Genomic DNA, 22,371 nt, shown 5'->3' with positions numbered 1-22,371 from the left:
AGTCAGACACTTAACCGACCAAGCCATCCAGGCGCCCCTATCTGTGTCCCTCTTCATCTCTATTCTGTCTGGAGGCTGGTCTTAACGCTCCTGGCCAGAGAATAGGCAGGGGCTGCTGCAAAGATCTTGAACAAGTGATTAGCCACAGCATCTAGATGGGGAAAATGCTGGCCAAAAAAAAAAGACAGAATTTCAAAAGGTAAATTTCTGTGTATTCACGCCTAATCTTCAAGAGTTGTGTAAACAATTTTTTTCTACCTTCCCCCATCATTTGCACAATTTTTGTCTAGTCCAAACGTAATTTAAAATGAGGTAGGTAGTTTCTCTCTCCTCTGCCTCCTCTTCTTTGTGGCGACTGTCGAGGCCTGTGCCGTGAAAGCACCAGTCTCCCGTGCAGGGGGAGCACCAGGGGTGGGCACTGGTGACTGACGGAGCTTCTCAGTTGGCTATTTTCTCAATCTCATCCAAATCATCTGTGTCCAATCTTTCTATTTTCTTATCTGGGGAAAAAAAGAGAATTCACAGAGACATCAACACGGGGCTATCACGGAGACACATACCTAGGGAAGGGACAGCACAGCAGGGAGGGAGGAGGCAGACAGGTTTCTGCCCCCATGCCAAGCCTCTGGCCACAGCACACTTTCATGAAACCCCACGGGCTCCTGGTGCCTGAGCACGGGACAGAGCCCTAGGCCCTTCAAGCCTGGCCAAGGGGGCGCTGTTGTTCGAGTTCCTGACCTGAACTCACCAGGTGTGCTCTTCGAGAACTTCCATATTGTAGGAAAGGAGGGGAATGTGACAAGGACAAAGGCCTCTCGAGGAGGCCCCAGGAGAACCTGCCCCTCTAAGGAAAGGGCCCTGGCAGGGGACACTCCCAGGCACTCACTAAAATGCTCCTGGATTCTGTTCAGGATGTTCATGCTGTGCTTGCTGTCGACCATGTTCACTGCCAGGCCCCTCTTGCCAAAGCGGCCCGTGCGCCCGATCCGGTGCAGGTAGGTCTCGTTGTCCGGGTTCCCATCCTTGTCCACGGGAAGGTCAAAGTTGATGACGACAGATACCTGTTCAACATCAATACCTGCACGAAAGAGGGGTGGAGTCAGGACGGGAAACAAAAACCACCACCCACCAGGCGAGGCTGCCACACGCCAGCATCAGGTGGAGGAAGAGTCTGGGGCAGGCCAGCTCTGGGATTCGGGGACCGGGGGCACGCAGCAGAATCCAGAGGGAAAAACAGAACTCTGGCAGGTGCTAACAAAATTATGACATCGCTAGAAGAGCCTCTGCTAGATACAAGAATCTGGAGATGCGGCCGAAACTTCACTAGGGGGCCCCAGGAGAGCAGGCACCATTCACTCTAAACCAGTCACTGCCTGTTTCCTTCCACCACATCAGGACTCCTGGCTTCTGTGAAAGTTCTCATCTGCTGGGGGAATCCAGCCTCTCCCAGAAAACAAAGTCAGCACCAACCCCAGCTGGACTCCCCCGAACCATCTGAGCGTCCCGTACGGGAGCCCTGCTCTCGCCATCCGGAGCCTGGCGAACAGGCACATTCTCTGCTCACCGCGGGCACACACGTTGGTGGTCACCAGCACCTTCTCTTTGCCCTCTCGGAAGCGCTCGATCACCGCAGCCCTCTGCTCCACCATCATCTCGCCGCTCAGCAGAGCCACCTGGTGGCCTTCTTTGGAGAGCTCTGCTGCCAGCCAACTAGCCGTTTTGCGGGTCTGGAGTGAAAAGAATGGTTTTAAATGGAGATGCCTGGAAAAACAAAAACAAAAACAAAAACAAACCTGCAAAAAAGTGGCTTGTTTCCATTAAAACACGTGAAAGCCTGCTGAGTTCAGCCACCAGGGTAGGCTTACCAATTTTACAAAGACAATTTTAGCCATGTGAATTTTTTTTGGATGCATTCCTTAAATCATCTTAGTGTTCAGCTAGGAAGAGTGTGGTAGGAGCCAATATCTTCATTCTCAAATAGTCTATATTCTTAATGTTATATAATCATTTCATTGGATGTTATCTGGAGTTTTTCCCAAGGTATGTCTAAGAGGTGGGACCAAAGAAAAGTTCAATTCTTCACAGTCTTTCCCTCATAACTCATTATAGTCTGAGGAGAATATGCCCTGGGGCAGGTGGAGGTGCTCCATCATTTCCTTTCTGGCCACACAGAGGACACCCAGTCCTCCTCAGCACTGAGGTGGAGCTGGCTGAAGGGAGGGCCAGGCACACCCTCCAGTGGAGCTCCTCCCCCGGCAGGCCTGCTGCTGCCACTGCTACTCACGTGGCAGAAGATCATGGCCTGAGCAATGGTGATGGCCCCGTAGAGGTTACACAAGGCCTGGAACTTCTCATCTCTGTTATTGCACAGGACGTAATACTGCTTGATGGTGTCCAACGTCTCCTCCTCACGCTTCAGTTTGATAATGTTTGGGTCTGGGACCACTTTCTGGGCAAATTTCCATACAGAGTCTTCAAAGGTGGCAGAGAAAAGCAGCATCTGGCAGTTCCTGGGCAGCATCCTGCAAGGGAAGACCCAGGTATGTGGCATGACCCTGAGTCTTTCCCTGGAAGGAACAGAAGACAGCCACCCCAGGCTTGGATGCTCTACACGCCGGGGAAAGAGGCAAAAGGGGGGAGGAGAACAGCAGGGAGGAGGCAAGAGCAGCCATGGGGCAGGGAGGGGGCTGGTGTTAGATTCCCTAAGTCTCCTTCCTCAACCCGTGGTCAGCGCTGAGGAGCAAATGGCCTATCAAACAAATACTTCTGGAAGCACTAAAGTAAAGAACCTGATAGGAGCAAGAAGAAGTGTTTGAAGTAAAAGGAGAAGATGCTGTAGATCAGGAGGCTGAGACGTTCCTCTTGGCTCAAGAGTTCCTACCTCTGGATGCGGATGCTCTGGTCTTGGTGGCCCTGAGTAGCTATCATCACGTCAGCCTCATCCAGAACAAACACCTTGATCTTCTTAGGGTCAATGAACTTGAGCTTGGAGCACCAGTCCAGAACAGTCCCAGGGGTGCCAATGACAATGTGTTCACTGATCTTCTGACCTCTTTCCACTGTGGAGACAAGATGTTTTCCGTGGGTATTTCCATGGAAAAGCCGTCTTTCCTCTCTGAGAAAAATCTAAAGCTATGATGTATTTTAATGCAACTGTTTTTATGTGTGCCTTACTGTTTTAAGGAAAGGTTATGATATCACTACAGTATTTAATAATGCTGAACAGATAAGGTAAGAATATACACAGTGAAAAGATGAAAGCCTCTTCAGTAGTGTTCTTTTCCATTCTCTGTAGTCATCCAGTTCTCTTTCAAGGAGGCTCTGTCGTTATCTTTATTTCTTCTCTGTCAGCATCATTCCCCCAGCCCAGGATGGCACTTCTCCCAAGCAGACTACTTTCACAGCACTCTCTCCAGTGCACTCTGTCCCTCAGCTACCTTAGCATCTACGTCAAACAAGCCGGTTGCCTCTACACACTGTCTGTCCGGGTCAGTAAACAGGATTCATCATGAAAGGCTTTGCTTTCCCAAAGAAACACAAAATGCCTCTATTAGATAAAGTGCTTCCCCAGACAAGGCCTGGTGGACCATAGCATGTTCTTGACTGTGCAGTCTGGAACTTAGAAGATTTGGCTCTTCATTTTGAATTAGATGGCACTTATAATTTTTAGCCCTTTGATTACAGTCTTGACCAGACACATGCAAGCTTCCTCTAAACAGCCAAAATTTTGCCCTAATGTGAATGTTGAGTCAATTCAAAGCCAACAAATGCCCCTTCTTACTTCTGTTCAATAAACCAATTACAGCCCCCCACAAAAGTTATTCAGACTCCTCTGCCATTCTAACCCAAATTGAAAAATTTTAAATGTCTTATCATCTTTCACTAAATTTTATAATATTATTTACTTTTTAGAAACAATTTTAAGTTGGTATTAGGACATTGTACGCTGAGTAGATTTCTGTAGTCACAGTTACAGGTTAGTGGTAAAGATTCACAGGACTTAGCCAAACTTTCAACAAGACTTTTTTAATTACTTAAATATTGTTAATTTGTTGTATAACAAAAGTAGGAAACCTGAATAAGGGGAAAAAAAAAAAGCTCCAAACCAAAAAAACCTCTTAAATACAGAGAACAAACTGGTGTTTGCTGGTGGGGGGGAGGTGGTGAGTGAGGGAAGGTGAAATAGATAGAGGGGTTATCTTTTACATTTAATCCACTTATCTTGATAAGCATTGAGAAAAATAGAGAATAGTTGAATCACAGAGGTGCCTGGGTGGTTTGGTTGGCTAAACGTCTGACTTCGGCTCAGGTCATGATCCCAGGGTTTGTGAGTTCAAGCCCCACATTGGGCTCTGCACTGACAATGCAGAGCCTGCTTGGGATTTTCTCTCTCTCTTTCTCTCTGCCTCTCCCTCACTTGTGTGCTCTCTCTCAAAAATAAATAAACTTAAAAAAAAAAAAAATTGTTGAATCCTTATATTGTATACCTGAAACTAATAGCACTGTACGTTAATTACAATCAATTAAAAAAAAAATGAAATGCCAGAGTTAATTGTTCATATTCTAGAACATTTTTTTGTTCTTCTAATGACATTAAAAAGAAACTAGGCAATTAAATCCAGAATGTGCAACATTTTATAAGCAACTGGTCTGGCCTGTTCAAAAAGTCAAATGTACTGGGGGAGAAGATGCAGGAACTATTCTAGATTGAAAGAGTGCATATCCACTAATTTGATCTTGGTTCAAAAACAAAGCAGCCACAAAGAAACACTTTTGGGGAAAAATAAAATGGACTAGATACCAGTTCTTAGAGAATCTGCTAACTCTCTTGTGATAAGGGTTTTGTGGGTATGCTGAAGAATGTCCTTATGAGATGCACGCTCAAGTATTTAGGAATAAAGATCCACAACATCTGCAATATACTTTCAGAAATGGTTCCCCCCAAAACACACACACATACAGATAAAGTAAATATGGCAAAGTGCTGAGTTTTTGAATGTACGTAAAGGGCACATGTGTTAGTTATCTTTATTATTTCACCTACTGTGTATGATTTGAAATTTTTAAAATGGAAGTTGTTAGGGGAGCCTAGGTAGCTCAGTCAGTTAAGTGTCCAACTTCAGCTCAGGTCATGATCTCACGGTTCATGAGTTTCAGCCCTGTGTCAGCTCAGAGCCTGCTTGGGATTCTCTCCCTCTTTCTCGCTCCCTGCCCACCCCCCTCACTTTTGTGCACGCTCTTTCTCTCAAAATAAACAAACTTTTAAATAAAATAGAAGTGGTTAGCCTAAAGAATTAGAATCACATATTCATACTCACATTTATTGCCTCGGACAGCATAAGCTAGCTTCAGTTCAGGGTAAAATTTGCCCATCTGTTCAATCACTTTTCCTGTTTGCAGGGCGAGCTCATAAGTTGGGGAGAGGCACAGACACTGGCAGGGAAAGAGTGTACAGTGAGATCTCAAGGGCAGTGGGGAACTACCGTCAGGACTTAGTTATTCCTCCAGCTGATGCTGAAGAAGGGTATGTAAATTAAAGTGCACACCATTTGATTTTTTAAGCTGCAAAATCATAAGCTAGAATTCTGAAGGGTCAGAACTCTGGCTGGGTAAAGACCGTTGAAAATAGCTATTGGCCACAGGAATATAAAAACCCCCATATGAGCAAGGATCTGAAATTCCAGTTGGAGATTAGCTTCCTTTTCACTTACTCAGAAAGTTCTCAGAACTTTCCAAAGGATGATACTTTCCTGCAAGTAGAGGTGCCAAGTCTGTCAGCAGTATCCCAGAACTGGCAAACCACGGAGAAAGAACAGGATGTATGTGGCTACTAGAAAATCAACCATATTGCTTGTGCTCCACAAGGGGCTCTGGTTTATGTAAAAAGTAATAAGCACCGGGGCGCCTGGGTGGCGCAGTCGGTTAAGCGTCCGACTTCAGCCAGGTCATGATCTTGCGGTCCGGGAGTTCGAGCCCCGCGTCAGGCTCTGGGCTGATGGCTCAGAGCCTGGAGCCTGTTTCCGATTCTGTGTCTCCCTCTCTCTCTGCCCCTCCCCTGTTCATGCTCTGTCTCTCTCTGTCCCAAAAATAAATAAACGTTGAAAAAAAAATTAAAAAAAAAAAGTAATAAGCACCTTGGCTTTTATTCCATCAAATGTAATTTCTAGCTACATGTTAGCAGAACCCAAATTTACCAAGCCCTTACCTGGGGGTATCTATTTGCAGGTTCTACTTGGCTGAGCATGGCCAACACGAAGGCAGCTGTTTTACCAGTGCCAGACTGAGACTGGGCAATTAAGTTCTGTGGGCTGCACAAGAAAACAAACTGTTTAGGAGTGTAAATCTCAAGTATTCTCTTAGTTAAGCACAATGAAGAATAAGGCTTAGTTTACAGAAGGAGGCTTTGATTTCTGCAGTGGAGTTACACATCCTAGCTCCACAAAGAAAGCACCACAGAGAGAAGACTATGGTGGGATTCAAAGCACACTCTGTATCTTTTATTCTTGACACAGCAGCCAGTGAGTGAGTCTTTTAAAACGTGAGACCGCTTATGTCACTTCTCATTTCATTCAGAATAAAAGTGAAAACGCTTCTGTGTTACAATCTGGCTCCCTAGTGGTTCTCTGTTCTCAGCTCCTGCTACCTGCTCCTTTAATCACCTACTCCACCACAAAGGCCTCAGTGCTGCCCCAAAAGCATGCCAGCCATGCCCCCATCTCAAGGTTTCTGCACTGACTATACTCTGCCTGGGGCAACTGTTCCAGGTGACAACATGTCAACTCTCCTCTCCTTCAAGGCTTTGCTCGCACATCATCTACTTGATGAGATCCGACCCTAACACTTGATTAGAATTGTAACCTACTTTGAAATACCTTAAAGAATGATGTATTGGTGGATAGATATGTGATGAAGTATAATAAAATGTTAGTGACAGAATCTAGATGATGGGCATATGGGTGTTCACTATAAAATCCTTTCAATTTTAGGGGCGCCTGGGTGGCGCAGTCGGTTAAGCGTCCGACTTCAGCCAGGTCACGATCTCGCGGTCCGTGAGTTCGAGCCCCGCGTCGGGCTCTGGGCTGATGGCTCAGAGCCTGGAGCCTGTTTCTGATTCTGTGTCTCCCTCTCTCTCTGCCCCTCCCCCGTTCATGCTCTGTCTCTCTCTGTCCCAAAAAAATAAATAAACGTTAAAAAAAAAAATTTTTTTAAATAAAAAAAAAAAAATCCTTTCAATTTTGTTGTAAGTTCGACAATTTTCATAATATAAAGTTGGGGGAAACTGCAATTCATTTCCTTGGTATTCCTCATCTCCCCTACTATGCTCTGTTTTTCTCTTTAGCATTTGTCACCGTTTTAACTTTTATTTATTTTAGTACGTTTATTTACTGAGAGAGAGCAAGAGAGAGAGAGAGAGAGAGAGCCAGCAAACGAGTGGGGGGACAGAAGATCCTAAGCAGGCTCTATGCTGACAGCAGAGAGCTCAATGCAGGGCTCAAACTCATGAACCATAAGATCATGACCTGAGCCGAAGTCAGACACTTAACCAACTGAGCCACTCAGGCGCCCTATCACCTTTTTTTAAAAACAGCTTGTAAATGTACAATTCAGTGGCATTAATTACATTTAAAACTTATATCTTGTAACATGCTATATACTGTATATTTTATTTATTTTTAATAAAAATAAATGATCTATACTCCAGAGTAAGCTCCTTATATAGGGCAGGAATTTTTGTCTGCTTTGTTTACTAATGTATCCAAGGATCTACAATAGTATCTGTTACATACCTGTACTCAATACATATTTGTTAATGAAGAATAGTACTAGATAGTTCTCTTAGGTCTCTTCTAACATTGATGATTTAAAAATTGAGCATCTATGAAAGCATTAAGATCTCTAGGGGCACCTGGGTGGCTCAGTCAGTTAAGTGTCTGACTTCGGCTCAGATCATGATTTTACGGTTCATGAGTTTGAGCTCCACATTGGGCTCTGACCTGACATTGCAGAGCCTGCTGGGGATTCTCTCCTGTCTCTTCCCCTCCCCTGATCTCTAAATAAATAAATAAACTTAAAAAAAAAAAAAGATCTCTAAACACAAATGACCAATGTGAAACAAATATTCCATTTATTCATCTCTATGTTCAAAGTGTCAAGCTAAAAAGCAACATTATTCATCATGAAAAAAGTCACTATTATGACATGGAACAAAGAAAATGTTAAGAAAATACAGACCTAAAATATCTTTTTTTTATTTACTTATATTTTATTATTTTTTAAGTAGGCTTCATGCCCAGTGCAGAGCCCAATGCAGGACTGAACTCACAACGCTGACTTCGTGACCTGAGCTGAGATCAAGAGTTGGATGTCTGGGGTACCTGGGTGGCTCAGTTGGTTAAAGTCAGGTCATGATCTTGGCTCAGGTCATGATCTTGCAGTTTGTGGGTTTGGGCCCCACGTCAGGCTCTGTGCTGACAGCTCGGAGCCTGGAGCCTGCTTCCGATTCTGTGTCTCCCTCTCTCTCTGCCCCTCCCCTGCTCACACTCTGTCTCTCTGTCCCTCTCTCAAAAATAAACATTAGAAAAAAATTAAAAAAAAAAAAAATCGGACGCTTAACCAACTGAGCCACCCAGGCACACCCCCAAAATATGTACTTTTAGACCATAGGAAAAGGAGTTTCAGGATTTAAATTATATGCAGCATAATTTTACATAATCATATATAATGTAGGGATTTATTTTATAAAGAGTTCCTCATGCTCTCGAACCTTGTTTCTCAAAATGTGGCCTGAAACTAGCATCATCATAATCACTTAGAAGCTTATTAGAAAAGATGAACTTTAGTCCCCACCTCAGATGGAGACTGAAATGAGAATCTGTATTTTAATAAATTCCTATGAGATTCATATGCCTATGCAAGAGTGAAAAGCACTGCACCAGAAAACAACCTTGGTAATTACCCTATTCTGGTCTTTCAGAACACTGGTTTTTGCCTGTTATATTTGACACAATAAATTTTATATATCCATCTAATGAAATCATAGTGTATCTGAATGATAAATGTTTATTTATCAACACAGAAAGATGATCATCTAAGTTTTCTTTTTTTATTGTGTGTTTCTAAAAAAATTTTTTTAATGTTTATTTATTTTTGAGAGAAAGAGGGACAGAGCACAAGCTGGGGAGGGGCAAAGAGAGACAGGGAGACAGAGAGTCCAAAGCAGGCTTCAGGCCCTGAGCTGTCAGTGCAGAGCCTGATGCGGAGTTTGATCTCATGACCCTAAGATCATTACCTGAGCCCAAATCAAGAGTTAGACGCTTAACCAACTGAGCCACCCAGGTGCCCCTAATTAAGTTTTTAAAAAGCATTTGAAGATTTTATATGGTTCCATTTTTTTTTCTTTTTTTTTAATTTTTTTTTTTTTTCAACGTTTATTTATTTTTGGGACAGAGAGAGACAGAGCATGAACGGGGGAGGGGCAGAGAGAGAGGGAGACACAGAATCGGAAACAGGCTCCAGGCTCTGAGCCATCAGCCCAGAGCCCGACGCGGGGCTCGAACTCCCGGACCGCAAGATCGTGACCTGGCTGAAGTCGGACGCTTAACCGACTGCACCACCCAGGCGCCCCACCATTTTTTTTTTCAACGTTTATTTATTTTTGGGACAGAGAGAGACAGAGCATGAACGGGGGAGGGGCAGAGAGAGAGGGAGACACAGAATCGGAAACAGGCTCTAGGCTCTGAGCCATCAGCCCAGAGCCCCACGTGGGGCTCGAACTCACAGACCGCGAGATCGTGACCTGACTGAAGTCGGACGCTTAACCGACTGCGCCACCCAGGCGCCCCATGGTTCCATTTTTTAAAAAAGGTATAGGGGCACCTGGTGGCTCAGTTAATTGAGTGTCTGTTGATTTCAGCTCATGTCACGATCTCATGGTCACAGGATCAAGCCCCTGTCAGGTTTTGCACTAGGTGTGAAGCCTGCTTGGGACTTGGGATTCTCTCTCTTCTCCCCCTTTACCCTTTACCCAACTGCACACATGATAAAATAAAAAATAAACTAGCTATAAAAAAAAAAAAAAGGTATGGGACGCCTTGGTGGCTTGGTCGCTTAAGCGTCTGGCTCTTGATCTAAACTCAGGTCACGATCTCACGGTTCATGAGATTGAGTCCCACATCAGGCTCTGCGCTGACAGCGTGGAGCCTGCTAGGGATTCTCTCTCCCCCCCACCTCTGCCCCTCCCCTGCTCGTGCACTCTCTCTCTCAAATAAATAAACATTATTAAAAAAAAGGTATAGCTATAGATATGTAAGTTTACATAAAAAAGTCTAGAAGTCTCTAAATGTTAGTGAGGGGTGGAGACTACAAATGATTTTTATTTTTCCTTGTTTTTTAGCTTTTCTCAAATAAGCATGTATTACTAGTATAGTTTTAAAAAATAATATGATTTTTAAAAAATGGAATATTAAAAATGGGATAGAGTTGTATCAGGACACATACGGCTCAGCAAGCATCAAAGGCAATGCATTCTCTTGTATCTTGGATGGACGGTTGAAGCCCATGGCATAGACTCCCTGGAGAAGCTGTGGTTTCCTAGGAAAACAGTTAAAGATGAAAGTCACTGTCTCTTTGGTTGAGGAAAGAAGCCAAATATCTAAGGGATTTCTTTTTCTCTTTCTTACTGTTGTTACACACATTTTATTTACAACTAACAATACTTGAATTATGTGAAACTGAGCACAATTCACATTACCTGGCAATTTTACTTAATAGCCCAAAGCAGCTAAATTCTTTTATTAAACTTGTATTAGCTAAAAATGTTCTGCTGTGATGAAAAATACATATATAATAGGACTAGGATCTCTATCTAAACACAAAGGGGAGAGTCAGAAAGTAAACAAATACTCACAGCCGAAGCTCCTCAAAGGACTTCACAGAGTAGAGCGGGGAATTTGGGTCCCGCTGCAGGACTTCCACTTGGTTAGTGTTATCGACAAGGTTGCTTCTGATCAGCTTGTTGAGTAAAGACTGGGCAGCTCTGTCTTCTGTCAGGAAAAAAAGAGCAAAGAATTTTATTTTATTTTTTATTATTTATTTTATTTTTAATTTTCATTGTTTTGAGAGCAAAGAATTTTAAAAGGCCATGAAATCCACCATGAATTCATCTGAATTTACTTGCCATTGGCATTTTAAGCAGTGACATGTATTTGTGCTAGGACTTTATCATGCAATTCGGCCTCATATCCCTCTCCAGGATCTATTCCAAACAACTCTCCTTTCTGGAGGTTATCTATTCTTCCTATGTGTACCTAAGTATTTATTCCCCAATCTATGCTCAATAGAAAATTAAAAATTATTAGCTTAACAAACACATCACAGCAATAGGAAAAAACCCCCCAGAAATTAACAAAGTTTATATTTTGATATCATATAAGCTATTTCTATCTTGTTATCTATGTTTAATATGTCCAAATATCATTAACTTTATTAGACAGTGGGGATGCAACTTAAAATTTCTTTTATAATACCCTGTACAAGATAATCATTCAGGGAATATTTCCTGCTGCTGGAGTCCATCAGTGGTTCAAAACAAAATTTCCCTAAAATGTAAACAATGAAAATTCTTTCAACAACTATGTTGAACTTTTATTAGCACTGTGAATCGTGCTCGCTTCGGCAGCACATATATTAGCACTGTGACTCCCATTAAAGTCAAACCAAGTTGGGCATAAAAACAAAGCCATGTAACAATCTATTCTCTTAAGACTGTAGAACCTTGTGGGTATAGCTCTAGGCTGTGTTACCTTTCTCTTCTTCATCTGCCTTCTCTGAATTAGCATTGGTCTTGACAACAGCACCTTTATCAGACACAAAGTGGCCGTCATTCAGTATCACATCCCATACCCAACAGCTGAGACAATTCAAATTCTATGAGACACTAGAAATGTAAAGGCCTGGGGAGCAGAAAAATAAATGAGGAAACCAAGCCACAGATAAAAACATTTTATTGTTCCTAAATAAATAAAGGTATGAAACAATGTTTCTAACATTTCAATTCTTTCCTATTCCAAGTCCTCTCACTATACCTCAAACAAATGTGACTTTCCCTCATATCATCAATATTTCTGAAATGTTATAGAAAGATGATCACAGCAGGCAATGATCACAAACCACCTTGATGTTCAACAGAGGAAATCATATTTCATCAATGTATACACGCTATAATGCCATTAGGATTCTATGTATATAAACTATTGATTAATAGAAATGCATATTCAAACAATGTTGTCGTTATCAAAAAATATACAGAAAAAGATTGTAAGTAAATTTGGAATGAGGTTAATGTTCCTATTCCCTCCACCCCGCCAGTAATTTTAAGTACATCAACAAAAATTTAATGGATTTTTGGTAGATATGGTTTTAGATAATGACAATAGTTTAATTCTCAGGTTGCTCATACTTTGCCTCTCTCATCTCAAACTGAGGAATATTTTGAAAAAACAACAAATAATCTTTGGCAGTATATTCTCATGGACAGCAATCAATTTGATCATTTATAAGTCAATTAGGCATCCTCATGCTTATATCAAGGACAATACAAAGCAAAACAGTCCAGTTTAATTCCCAAATCAAACAACTGCCAGTATCTGTCAGCCCCCTTCCTGGTACATATATAATTTTTTTTCCAGACAGTTGTTATGTCACAGCAGAAATACTAAAGGAAATCACATGTGCTTTCAAACTAGCTTTTACTCACCATTGGCATCTGGTTTGATTTTCTCTTCCTTAAGATGCAAGTTGCTCAACTAAATGGAGAATACGGAGAGGGGGGGAAAGTGTCAGGAAAATCACTTAAAAGATTGTGAATCAAAGAGCCTCCCCAATGAAGGTAGGGAGAAATGAGCCACACTCAAGACCTTTTCATTAGGTTGTTCTGCTGGGCTCCTTTTGTTGACTAAATGAGTGAGAATAAACAAAATGTCCCATAAATACAGCAATAGAAAAAACCTGGTTACACAACAGCTCAAAATCCACACCTCCTAATTATAATCCCTAGAGAGAATTATAATTTGTGGGTTTGCTTAAGGCCCTTATTACAAAGACTCTCTCAGTAGAATACCACTTGAGTTGTCATTCTCTTGTATTACAAACAGGAAATTTTAAAAGATACTGGGAGATGCAGTCACACTTCAGACAGAGAATATCAGGTGGGAGGGCTGCAATGAAAAGCATCTGTGGGTAGGCATCAGTTATGTTGCAAGATATGTTTGAGCCACAGGACCACAACATGCCAATATGCATCCTCACATTCAAGATTTCCTTGTGATGGAAGTCTGATATATGTCTATTTTTTAGTGTTTATTTATTTTTGAGAGAGAGAAAGAGAGCAGAGTGTGAGTGGGGGAGGGGCAGAGAGAGGGAGACACAAAATCCAAAGCAGGCTCCAGACTCTGAGCTGTCAGTACAGAGCCCAACAAGGGGCTTGAACCCACGAACCACGAGATCGTGACCTGAGCCAAAGTTGGATGCTTAACTGAGCCACCCAGGTGCCCCTGGAAGTCTGATATTTTAAACAGAAAACAGTCTGGGGCGTCATAGCACACTGTATAATCAAAATACCTAGCAATCTGAAGTGGGAAAGCAAAGAATTCAAAAAAAGAATTATTAGGACTTTGATCAAACACTATAAATTAGGCAGGACTTATCTCCTCTATTAGAATGAAAATACACTTTTATTTGTCAATTAAACCTCAGTAAAAGCTGGGTGGAAAAGAAAATACCTTAAAGACAGGAATGTTTTTATTTTTACTTGATCTTTGGATCTAGCAAAAAGCAGGTGCTCTAACCACAAAATATTAAGGGGGCTTAGGACATCATCTAGTGAAGGGTTAAAGAATGAAAATGGCTACTTTTTAAGAATTTGTTTAATGTTTATTTATATTTGAAAGAGAGAGAGAAACAAAGTGTGATGGGGGACGGGCAGAGAGAGGGACAGACAGACACAGAATCCGAATCAGGCTCCAGGCTCCAAGCTGTCAGCACAGAGCTCAACGCAGGGCTCCAACTCACGAACTGTGAGATCATGACTTGAGCTGAATTCAGATGCTCAACTGACTGAGCCACCCAGGTGCCCCGAAAATGGCTATTTCTTAAAGTGCCACCTATACCAGCAATTCTTTATGTTTTGAGGTTCATTCTGTCTTTCCTCTAAGTCCAAGAAAGGGGAAAGGCAAGAGAGGAATGAAACTGTTGTTTATTTTGATGGGTGGTTAGTTGGGATGGAGGAACCTCACTTCTCTATTGTTGCTAACTGAAAAGGGAGTTCTTGGTGTCTCTGTATGCTTTACTGTTAGGGGATGGAGAAGTGGGGGGGGGGGTGGTGGGAGGGACACACTGGAGAGGCTGGCAAGAAAGGAAATTGTCATAAAGCAGTAAAAATCCTTCATTAATTCCACATGACAGCAAACACACCAACAGTCAATATGAAGCAACCAGTGCAGCATATGACATATGGCACCGTTCAATGTATCTGAGTCTTCTCTAAAGCACTCCTCCACACCCTGCCAACAAATCTAGTTCAAGTGTAGTATTCAGGGCTGTGGAGAGGGAGAGGGATAGAGATTGGGGGGCAGGGGCACAGAGACAGACTGCCTGACTTACTGGCAATATTTAAACAGTTAATAGCACTCACTCCTAGGGTGATAACTGCTAGCTACAAATGATAGGGCTGAGGTACAAATGATTTAAGTATTAGAAACATCTATTACCCTAAAGCATTTTAATTATCAATGATAAAAAGAACAAACCATTCTCTTGCTAATATATTGTTCAAATGGAAGTTAACAGAGTAAATAGTTAAAATAACTGAAATGCAGGAAAAGTTGGTAGCAACAATGTAAGTGAAATTAACAGATGTATCAGGATTCTGGAGAGGTTCCAGCAGAATCTAAAAACATACCCAGGGGGAGCCTGGGTGGCTCAGTTGGTTAAGCATCCCACTCTTGATTTCGCTCAAGTCATCATCTCACATTTCGTGAGACTGAGTCCCACATCAGGATTTTTACTCACCCTCTCTCTCTGCCCCTCTCCTGCTTGTATGCTCTCTCAAAAAGTAAACAAATAGGGGCGCCTGGGTGGCTCAGTCGGTTGAGCGTCCGACTTTGGCTCAGGTCATGATCTCACGGTTTGTGAGTTCGAGCCCCGTAGGGCTCTGTGCTGACAGCTCGGAGCCTGGAGCCTGCTTCAGATTCTGTGTTTCCCTCTCTCTGCCCCTTCCCCGTTCATGCTCTGTCTCTCTCTCTCTCTCCAAAATAAATAAACATTCAAAAAAAATTTTTTAAAAAGTAAATAAACAAACAAACAAAAAAAAACCCCTCAGCCCTCACTTGGCTATCAGGACCTCAAAGCCTATAAAGCAAGACCATGAAGGATGGATTACCCAGTACAGTGTCAGTGAACTGAACGGTGAAATTTATATTAAAAATACAGTTAGTTTAGGGGCATCTGGATGGCTCAGTTGATTAAGCGGCCGACTTCAGCTCAGGTCATGATCTCGCAGTTCATGAGTTCGAGCCCTGCATCAGGCTCTGTGCTGACAGCTCAGAGCCTGGAGCCTGCTTCAGATTCTATGTCTCCCTCTCTCTCTAGTCCTCCCCTGCTCGCATTCTGTCTCTCTCTGACTGATTTAATAAATCAACATTAAAAACGATTTTTTTAATACAATAAAAAAATACAGTTAGTTTAGATACCTTCCTTTGCCCTATTTACTTGGACCAAAAAGGAGAAACGATTTTCTGATCCAACTTCATCACAAACCATTTTGAAATTAACCAAAAAGCAAAAGAACAAAAACATCCACTTTGTAAGATCCACATTCTTTCAATGCCTTTATTATTTGTTTTTAAGATGTGTTAAAATAATTGAAAATTGTACAGTTACACATTGCATTTTATTCAAAAGCACTTGAGAAAGGATTCTTGAGACAGAAGAAGGAAGATTTAATGTCAAATGAACTATACTGAATAGAGATTGTCTTCGGCAAAATGGTGAAGTCGAGGACTTGAGTCATACTCATCAGTTTTCTAATCTGTTTGCCCTCCTCTAAATTGAAAAGAAGTCTCCAACGGAACAGAGGTGAACAGAGTGGAGCCACTGAAGAACAAGGAAATAAATATAAATAGAATCTAATTTTTCTTATCTAAGATGAATAAGGAATGAAGCTTAATGAATATTTAAAATACAGTAACCCTGTACTATACACATCACTGTCACCTATGTCACACAGTACCTGTGGTGATCCTCAGTAGCAGTTCCATAAGGCAGAGGGTAACAGAGGTGTCTTTACTCATTTGCTCAGTGTTAGAATATTGTGATCTAATTTACCTGTGCACGGTTAAGTAGATTCACAAACCTTATCCAGGCTCAACTAACTAAACCATACAATATGGGCAAGTAATTTAAAAGATTCCTGCAAAGAAACTGTGCATTATAGATAATGATAATAATGGCTATTACGCATGTAGGACTTGTAATAGGCATGTCCATAACCCAATGAGGTAACCTGATTATCTTCATTTTACAGATGTGGAAACTGAGGCACAGAAAGGTTAAGCCATTTGCCCAAGGTCACATAACTAGTAAATGATGGACCCAGAATACAAATCCAAGTCTGTCTGGCTACAAAGGCTAAGGGTTTGGTTTGTTTTTTTCAGTTTATTTTATTTAGAGAGTGACAGATAGTGAGTGGGGTAGGAGCAGAGAGAGAGAGAGAGAGGGAGAGAGACACGGACAGAATCCCCATCAGGCTCTGCGATGTCAGCACAGAGCCCATTTAGGGCTCAAACCCACAAACTGGGAGATCATGACCTGAGCTGAAATCAAGAGTTGGATGGTTAACCGACTAAGCCACACAGGCACCCCAAAAGCTAAGGTTCTAACCTCTACACAATGGTGCCTCTCATAGATAATACTATTCTCATAGGAAATAATCATTTTAGGGGCAGCTGGGTGGCTCAGTCAGTTATGCATCTGACTCTTCCAGCTCAAGTCATGATCTCACAGTTTGTGAGATCGAGCTCTGCGTTGCACTCTGCACTGACAGCACAGAGCCTGCCTGGGATTCTCTTCCTCTCTCTCTGCCCCTCTCCTGTATGCACTTGCTCACTCTCCCAAAATAAATAAATAAACTAAAGAAAAAAAGAGAAGAATCATTTTAAGGATGATACAATGGTGCAGCCACTTTGGAAAAAATGCTGACAGTTCCTCAAAAGTTAAACATAGAGTTATTATATAATCCAACAATGCCACTTCTAGGTGTACACCCAAGAGAAATGAAAATACATGTTCACAGAAAAACTTGTACATGAATGATCATAGCCAGCATTATTCAAAATAACCAAAAAGTAGAAACAATCCAAATGCTCATCAATGGACATTGATGAAGGGATAAACAGAATGGGATATATCTAGACAACGTAATATTTTTTGGCAATAAAAAGGAATGAAGTACTGACACCTGCTGCAATATGAATGGACCTTGAAAACATTATGCTAAGTGAAAACAGCCAGACACAACAGACCATCTATTGTATGATATCACTTATATAAAATGTCCAGAATAGACAAATCTAAAGAGACAGAAAACAAGCCAGCAGTTGCCAGAGAAGGGTGGGGAGAACGGAGTGACTAAAGTTTGAGGGAACTTTTTGGAGGTGGTGGAAATGTTCCACATCCTGATTGTGGTGATGGTTACACAACTGGATGCCTTTGTCAAAATTCACAGAATATGGGTGAGTTTTACTATACGTAAATTGTATCTCAGTAAACTTGACTTAAAAACTTTAGAGGGCCAGGGCATCTGGGTGGCTTAGTCAGTTAAGCGTCCGACTTCAGATGAGGTCATGATCTCACAGTTGTGAATTAGAGCCCCGCATCGGGCTCTGTGCTGACAACTCGAGCCCGGAGCCTGCTTCAAATTCTGTGTCTCCCTCTCTCTCTGCCCCTCCCTCCCCTGTTCACGCTCTGTCTCTCTCTTTCTCTCAAAAATAAACATAAAAAAATTTTCTTAAACAAGCAAAAACTTTATAGAAGGCCAGTCCAAGAGATCCAACTAGTCAACTAGTAAGAATTCGTGAAAGAGGAAATGAAGAAAAATAAGGGAGAGAAATCAACAATGAAAATTTTCGAGAAAATTTCTCATAACTTAAGGACAAGATTTTCCAGATTGAAAGGACCCACCCAGTGCCCAGCAAAATGGATGCAAATAGATCCATACCAAGACTTATTAGCATGAATTTGCTGAATAATGGAGACAAACAAGATTCTTCAAGCTTACAAAGGGAAAAACAGGTCACATCAGGAATCAGAATGGTCTCAGACATCTCTATAACCAATAAAGAAATCTAAAAGGCAATGACACAATGCCTTTAAAATTTGGTAGGAAATTAATTTCCAACCTACAGTTCTACATCCAGCCATATTATCCAAATGATAGGGCAAAATAAGATAGTTCCAGAAATTCAGTAGTATCTTAAAAATACTTACTTCCCATACACCTCCAGAAAGCTGATGGATGGCTCCACCAAATCAAGAAAGATGAGAGGCACCTGAGTGTCTCAGTCAGTCAAGTGTCTGACTTAGGCTCAGGTCACAATCTGGCTATTACCGAGTTCAAGCCCCGTGTCAGGCTCTGTGCTGACAGCTCAGAGCCTAGAGCCTGCTTGAGATTCTGTGTCTTCCTCTCACTCTCTACCTCTCCCCCCCCCCCCCACTCTTTGTCTCTCTCTCTCTCTCTCTCAAAAATAATAAAATAAACATTAAAAAAAAAGAAAGATGAAGAGAGGGGATACAAGAGGAGTGAATCCCCAGAATGAAGCTGAAGGGAAATCTGCCCTGTTTTCCTCCAGACCCCAAAATGAGTTCTGTTCTGAACACAGGGAGAACTAGTCCAAAATGAAGGAGGCTAAAAGATGTGGGGGAAATTAAATTAACAGAATAATGTGTCTGAACATCCTGAGATAATCTTAGACAATTAGCAAAGAGCTTGGGGTTGAATTGGTGATAAATACAAAGAACATGAAGAAAAACTGCAAGGCAATTATAAATTCCAAGGAAAAACAGAAAGTTTTAGAGGAAAGTAAAAGTATTGATAAGTTACTAATTATAGAAACATGAAATACTGATCTAACTAAAATTACAATATAATGAAAAGGTAGGGAATGGGAAAGTGTGCATGTGTGGTGGAGAAAGGAGGATGGAGGAAAGAATCAAAATCAGTAAATACCTAAAACTGAAAACTCAAGAACTAGCAAAACAAATGTGTTCTCTAAAGGGAACAAGGAGGTCAATGATATAAATCAGTTTCAAGAGAACTATTAGTTGTCTCTGGGGAGGAAAAAATTGGTGGTGGTGGAACCAGTTTTTAAAACTATTTGACTCTGAATTATGTGCTTATAAATTATTATCAGTTATAAAAATAAGACAAAGTCCTTTTTCTCAAGAGATTCACAGAAATAAGTACTAACAAGTAGGTTCAAAGCACTATCAGAACTTAGAGTGTTTAGGTGGGAAGAATGAATTCTACATAGTCACGTTTAACTCCTATCTTGTTTACTGTGCATGAGGCCCAGAACAAAAGTTAAGGTGATCAGAAGAGGATTTACTGACTGCTGGGCCTAGTAAGTCGATCATTCATTATCACTAAGCATGCTGAGGAAGCACACAAAGATGAGTAAGCCACGGTCCCAGAGTCCAGGAAGTTCAGAATCCAGAGATGGAGAATGACACAAAGGTGATTACAATCCAAGGTTGGGAGTGGGATGTGGGGAGTGCAGTCTACAATCAGTCTTGATTCAGGGAAGACGGGCAGGCGGCTGAGCTCTTCATCCCTGGGAGCACTTACCTGCTCTTATGTAACCCAGGAGGCGGATGGATAAACAAAGCCGCTCAAAGTCCAGGCTTCATTCCCACACGCACTCTATACCCATCCTGACCAAAGTAGCAACTGTCTTTCCAAGGGAACTGATCGTCGGTCAAAACTGACCCCTAACCCTTTTATGGCTGAAGCCAACTCACCGACTCGGCCGCTGCCTCCTGTTCATCCACCGCCAGGGCCCATGAGTCGGTGGCCATGGTCCCAGGCGCCGGTGGGACGCTGGTGCTGGCGGACTCGCTGGCTGGGGAAGCGCGATCGTGGGCTCCGTGGGGTCGCAGCAAGCCCCGCTCCGGCCCCACAGAGGGGGAAGTCATTCGCTTTGGCGCTGGAGACCGGAAGCGGCGCGCCACAGTGACGTAGGAATCCGCGCCGGCTCTCCCCTCGCCCACTTCCAGCTGCAGCTTCCGTCGCTTTCGGACCCCCACCCTTACCTCTGCTTAGCTCACGTTTTCTTATCTAATGTCCAGAAATACAGACTGAGGTAGGTAGTTGTCTGAAAACACCTACACTTCTGCCAACTGGCTGTCCAACCCACGAGCAAAACCACATTCCCGCCCAGCACGCTGCCACAGTAGCTCACATAGATTGAATGTATCAAAACAGCCATTACAGATACAGTAGTCACCAAAATGCATATTGAAACAAGGAGATCTTCAGGTTGTCATTTCAGTGCCCAGGTGTTAGGAATCAGCCATATCAAACGCCATTTGGTTAAAAATTTGGCAGACTAAAAGAATTACACCTTCAAAAAGACTCAAGGAAGGTGCTAGGGAAATGTGTTCCAGGTAGAGAATTGAAACAAGAAAGAGCAAGGAGGTTTGTGTCTGAAGGACACAATTTCTTTCAATTTCTGTGAGTACTGACAACAGCCAGGGATGAAATTGGTAGGAGGTAGATGCAAAGGGCCACGCAAAGCAGCTTGAGGAGCAAATGAGTTCATTCCAGGAAACTCTTCCCTATCTGGCATGACTTTTGGAGTTAGCTGTGCCTGGTTGGAATCCCAGCTCTCCCGTTTAAGAGTTGAATGATTGGGAGAATTTTTTAAAGAAAAAAATATCTTGGGCTTCTAGAAGAGGTAAAATAAGGATTAAGTGTGACACACACTTTTTCCCCTAACTGGAAACAAACAAGGTCCTCTTCCCTTATTACTTCACTAGAAAGAAGCTGGCATTTTCCTGCAACCTGAGAAAACGAATCCCCATTTCTCTCTCTTTGCCAATATTCCACTTCAGTAAATTAATTTCAAGCAGTAGCAGGCTGTAGAATTTTACCTGTAGAGTATGAGTAAGAATGTTCAGGAAATAGTAAAGTATTTCTAGGCAATACCCTATTTGCCATGATTCTTTTTCTTCTGCACCCTTTAGGGTTAATTTGATGAAGTTTTTTTGGAAATCTATAGGTGAGGATGTGCAAAAAGAAAAAGGCAAACACATCCAGGGAAGACATGACCTACATCTCATCATGTCAGAAGCAATCTTGAGAAAATTTTGCCAGCAAAATTAAATTGATCACAGGGCTAAAGGAGGTTAACAAATTGTTTTAAAGTATAATGAGATTAAAAACAAATCCAAAGTGTAGGACTGTATACAATAGGATACACTTGTGCAAAAAAATTACCTCATATATGCTTGTACATACTATAGAGAATGAGATACAAAACTGCTAACAGTGCCTGCTTCTAGTGAGGGGCTCTAGAAATCTGGGGTGGGAGACTTACTTTTCGTTGTGTACACTTTATCCTCTGAAATTCATTTTCCATGTGCATATTTTCTTTTTAAAGTTGTGAGTATTTCAGGCAAGAAGGGGAATAATACAATAAACATCTAGATTCCCACCTAGGGCTTAATAAGTAAAACAGTTAACATTCGATTGAAGCCCCCTGTATAGCCATCCAAGAGACAGCAGCTCTCCTAAATTTGGTGCTTATCTTTCCCATAAATGCTATTAGCATGGGTTGCTTTTCTCTATTAAGAAACAACCCCCAAGCTTAATTAGCGTCAGGATTCTAGACTCTGTCACCATCCCACACACCAGCATAATGGGAGACAACTGCTAAGAAGCAAACTGGTTTCCAAACTGGTGCATAGAGGACCCAGGGTCGTAAGAGCAGCTGGATTTGAATTCAGCATCCTGGCATTTACTCCCATGTGACCTCAGGCAGCCTCCAACTCCTCCGAAATTATGGTAAGTACCCACTGCACGGTTCAATTATTCAACTAAGGCTTTTGGCCCAGTGGCTGGCTTATGGCGAAAGCTTGACACATATTAGCTATAATTACTATTGCTGCCCCTCCAGAGGTGAGAGTGAGGAACAAGCCTAAATGTGTTAAAAAGGGTTTCATTTCTAACCTCAAAGATACTCACATCGCCCACGGATAGGGCGGGCTGAAAGCGCCCCAGGGCACGGCCTCGGATGCGGCCAGCAGCCCCAGCCATCGCCG

At 42.1% G+C, this 22,371-nt stretch overlaps 1 protein-coding gene and 1 long non-coding RNA gene across 4 annotated transcripts in view; one reads left to right on the top strand and one right to left on the bottom strand.

The window, feature by feature from the left end:
- The window catches only part of LOC147573385 (uncharacterized), a 14,120-nt gene extending 12,551 nt beyond the window's left edge, over window positions 1-1,569 (top strand). Inside the window, exon 3 of the long non-coding RNA XR_015244702.1 lies at window positions 1,396-1,569. This is a non-coding gene — a long non-coding RNA (uncharacterized LOC147573385). The remainder of the gene's footprint in view (window positions 1-1,395) is intronic.
- DDX19B (DEAD-box helicase 19B) lies at window positions 191-22,371 on the bottom strand. Of its 3 annotated transcripts, XM_086688917.1 has the most exons (13): window positions 22,295-22,371; window positions 21,648-21,771; window positions 12,755-12,803; window positions 11,802-11,855; window positions 10,907-11,042; window positions 10,498-10,590; window positions 6,206-6,308; window positions 5,319-5,433; window positions 2,882-3,059; window positions 2,285-2,522; window positions 1,565-1,727; window positions 887-1,078; window positions 191-500 (listed from the first exon to the last, which is right to left on the bottom strand). In XM_086688917.1, the coding sequence occupies exons 2-13, from the start codon at window positions 21,693-21,695 to the stop codon at window positions 439-441; spliced, it is 1,431 nt and encodes a 476-aa protein (XP_086545043.1). In that variant the 5' UTR covers window positions 21,696-21,771; window positions 22,295-22,371; the 3' UTR covers window positions 191-438. The 3 variants fall into 3 exon arrangements, with proteins under 3 accessions (XP_086545043.1, XP_086545042.1, XP_025776518.2); XM_086688916.1 differs by lacking the exon at window positions 21,648-21,771 and having other exon boundaries at window positions 22,295-22,368; XM_025920733.2 differs by lacking the exons at window positions 21,648-21,771; window positions 22,295-22,371 and adding an exon at window positions 20,071-20,244.

Source organism: Puma concolor, chromosome E2 (genome assembly GCF_028749965.1).
Source record: "Puma concolor isolate L17-30 chromosome E2, mPumCon1.1.hap2, whole genome shotgun sequence".
NCBI lineage: Eukaryota > Metazoa > Chordata > Mammalia > Carnivora > Felidae > Puma > Puma concolor.
Note: the sequence above shows the minus strand (reverse complement) of the source record. Positions and strands in the feature narration are given on the sequence as shown.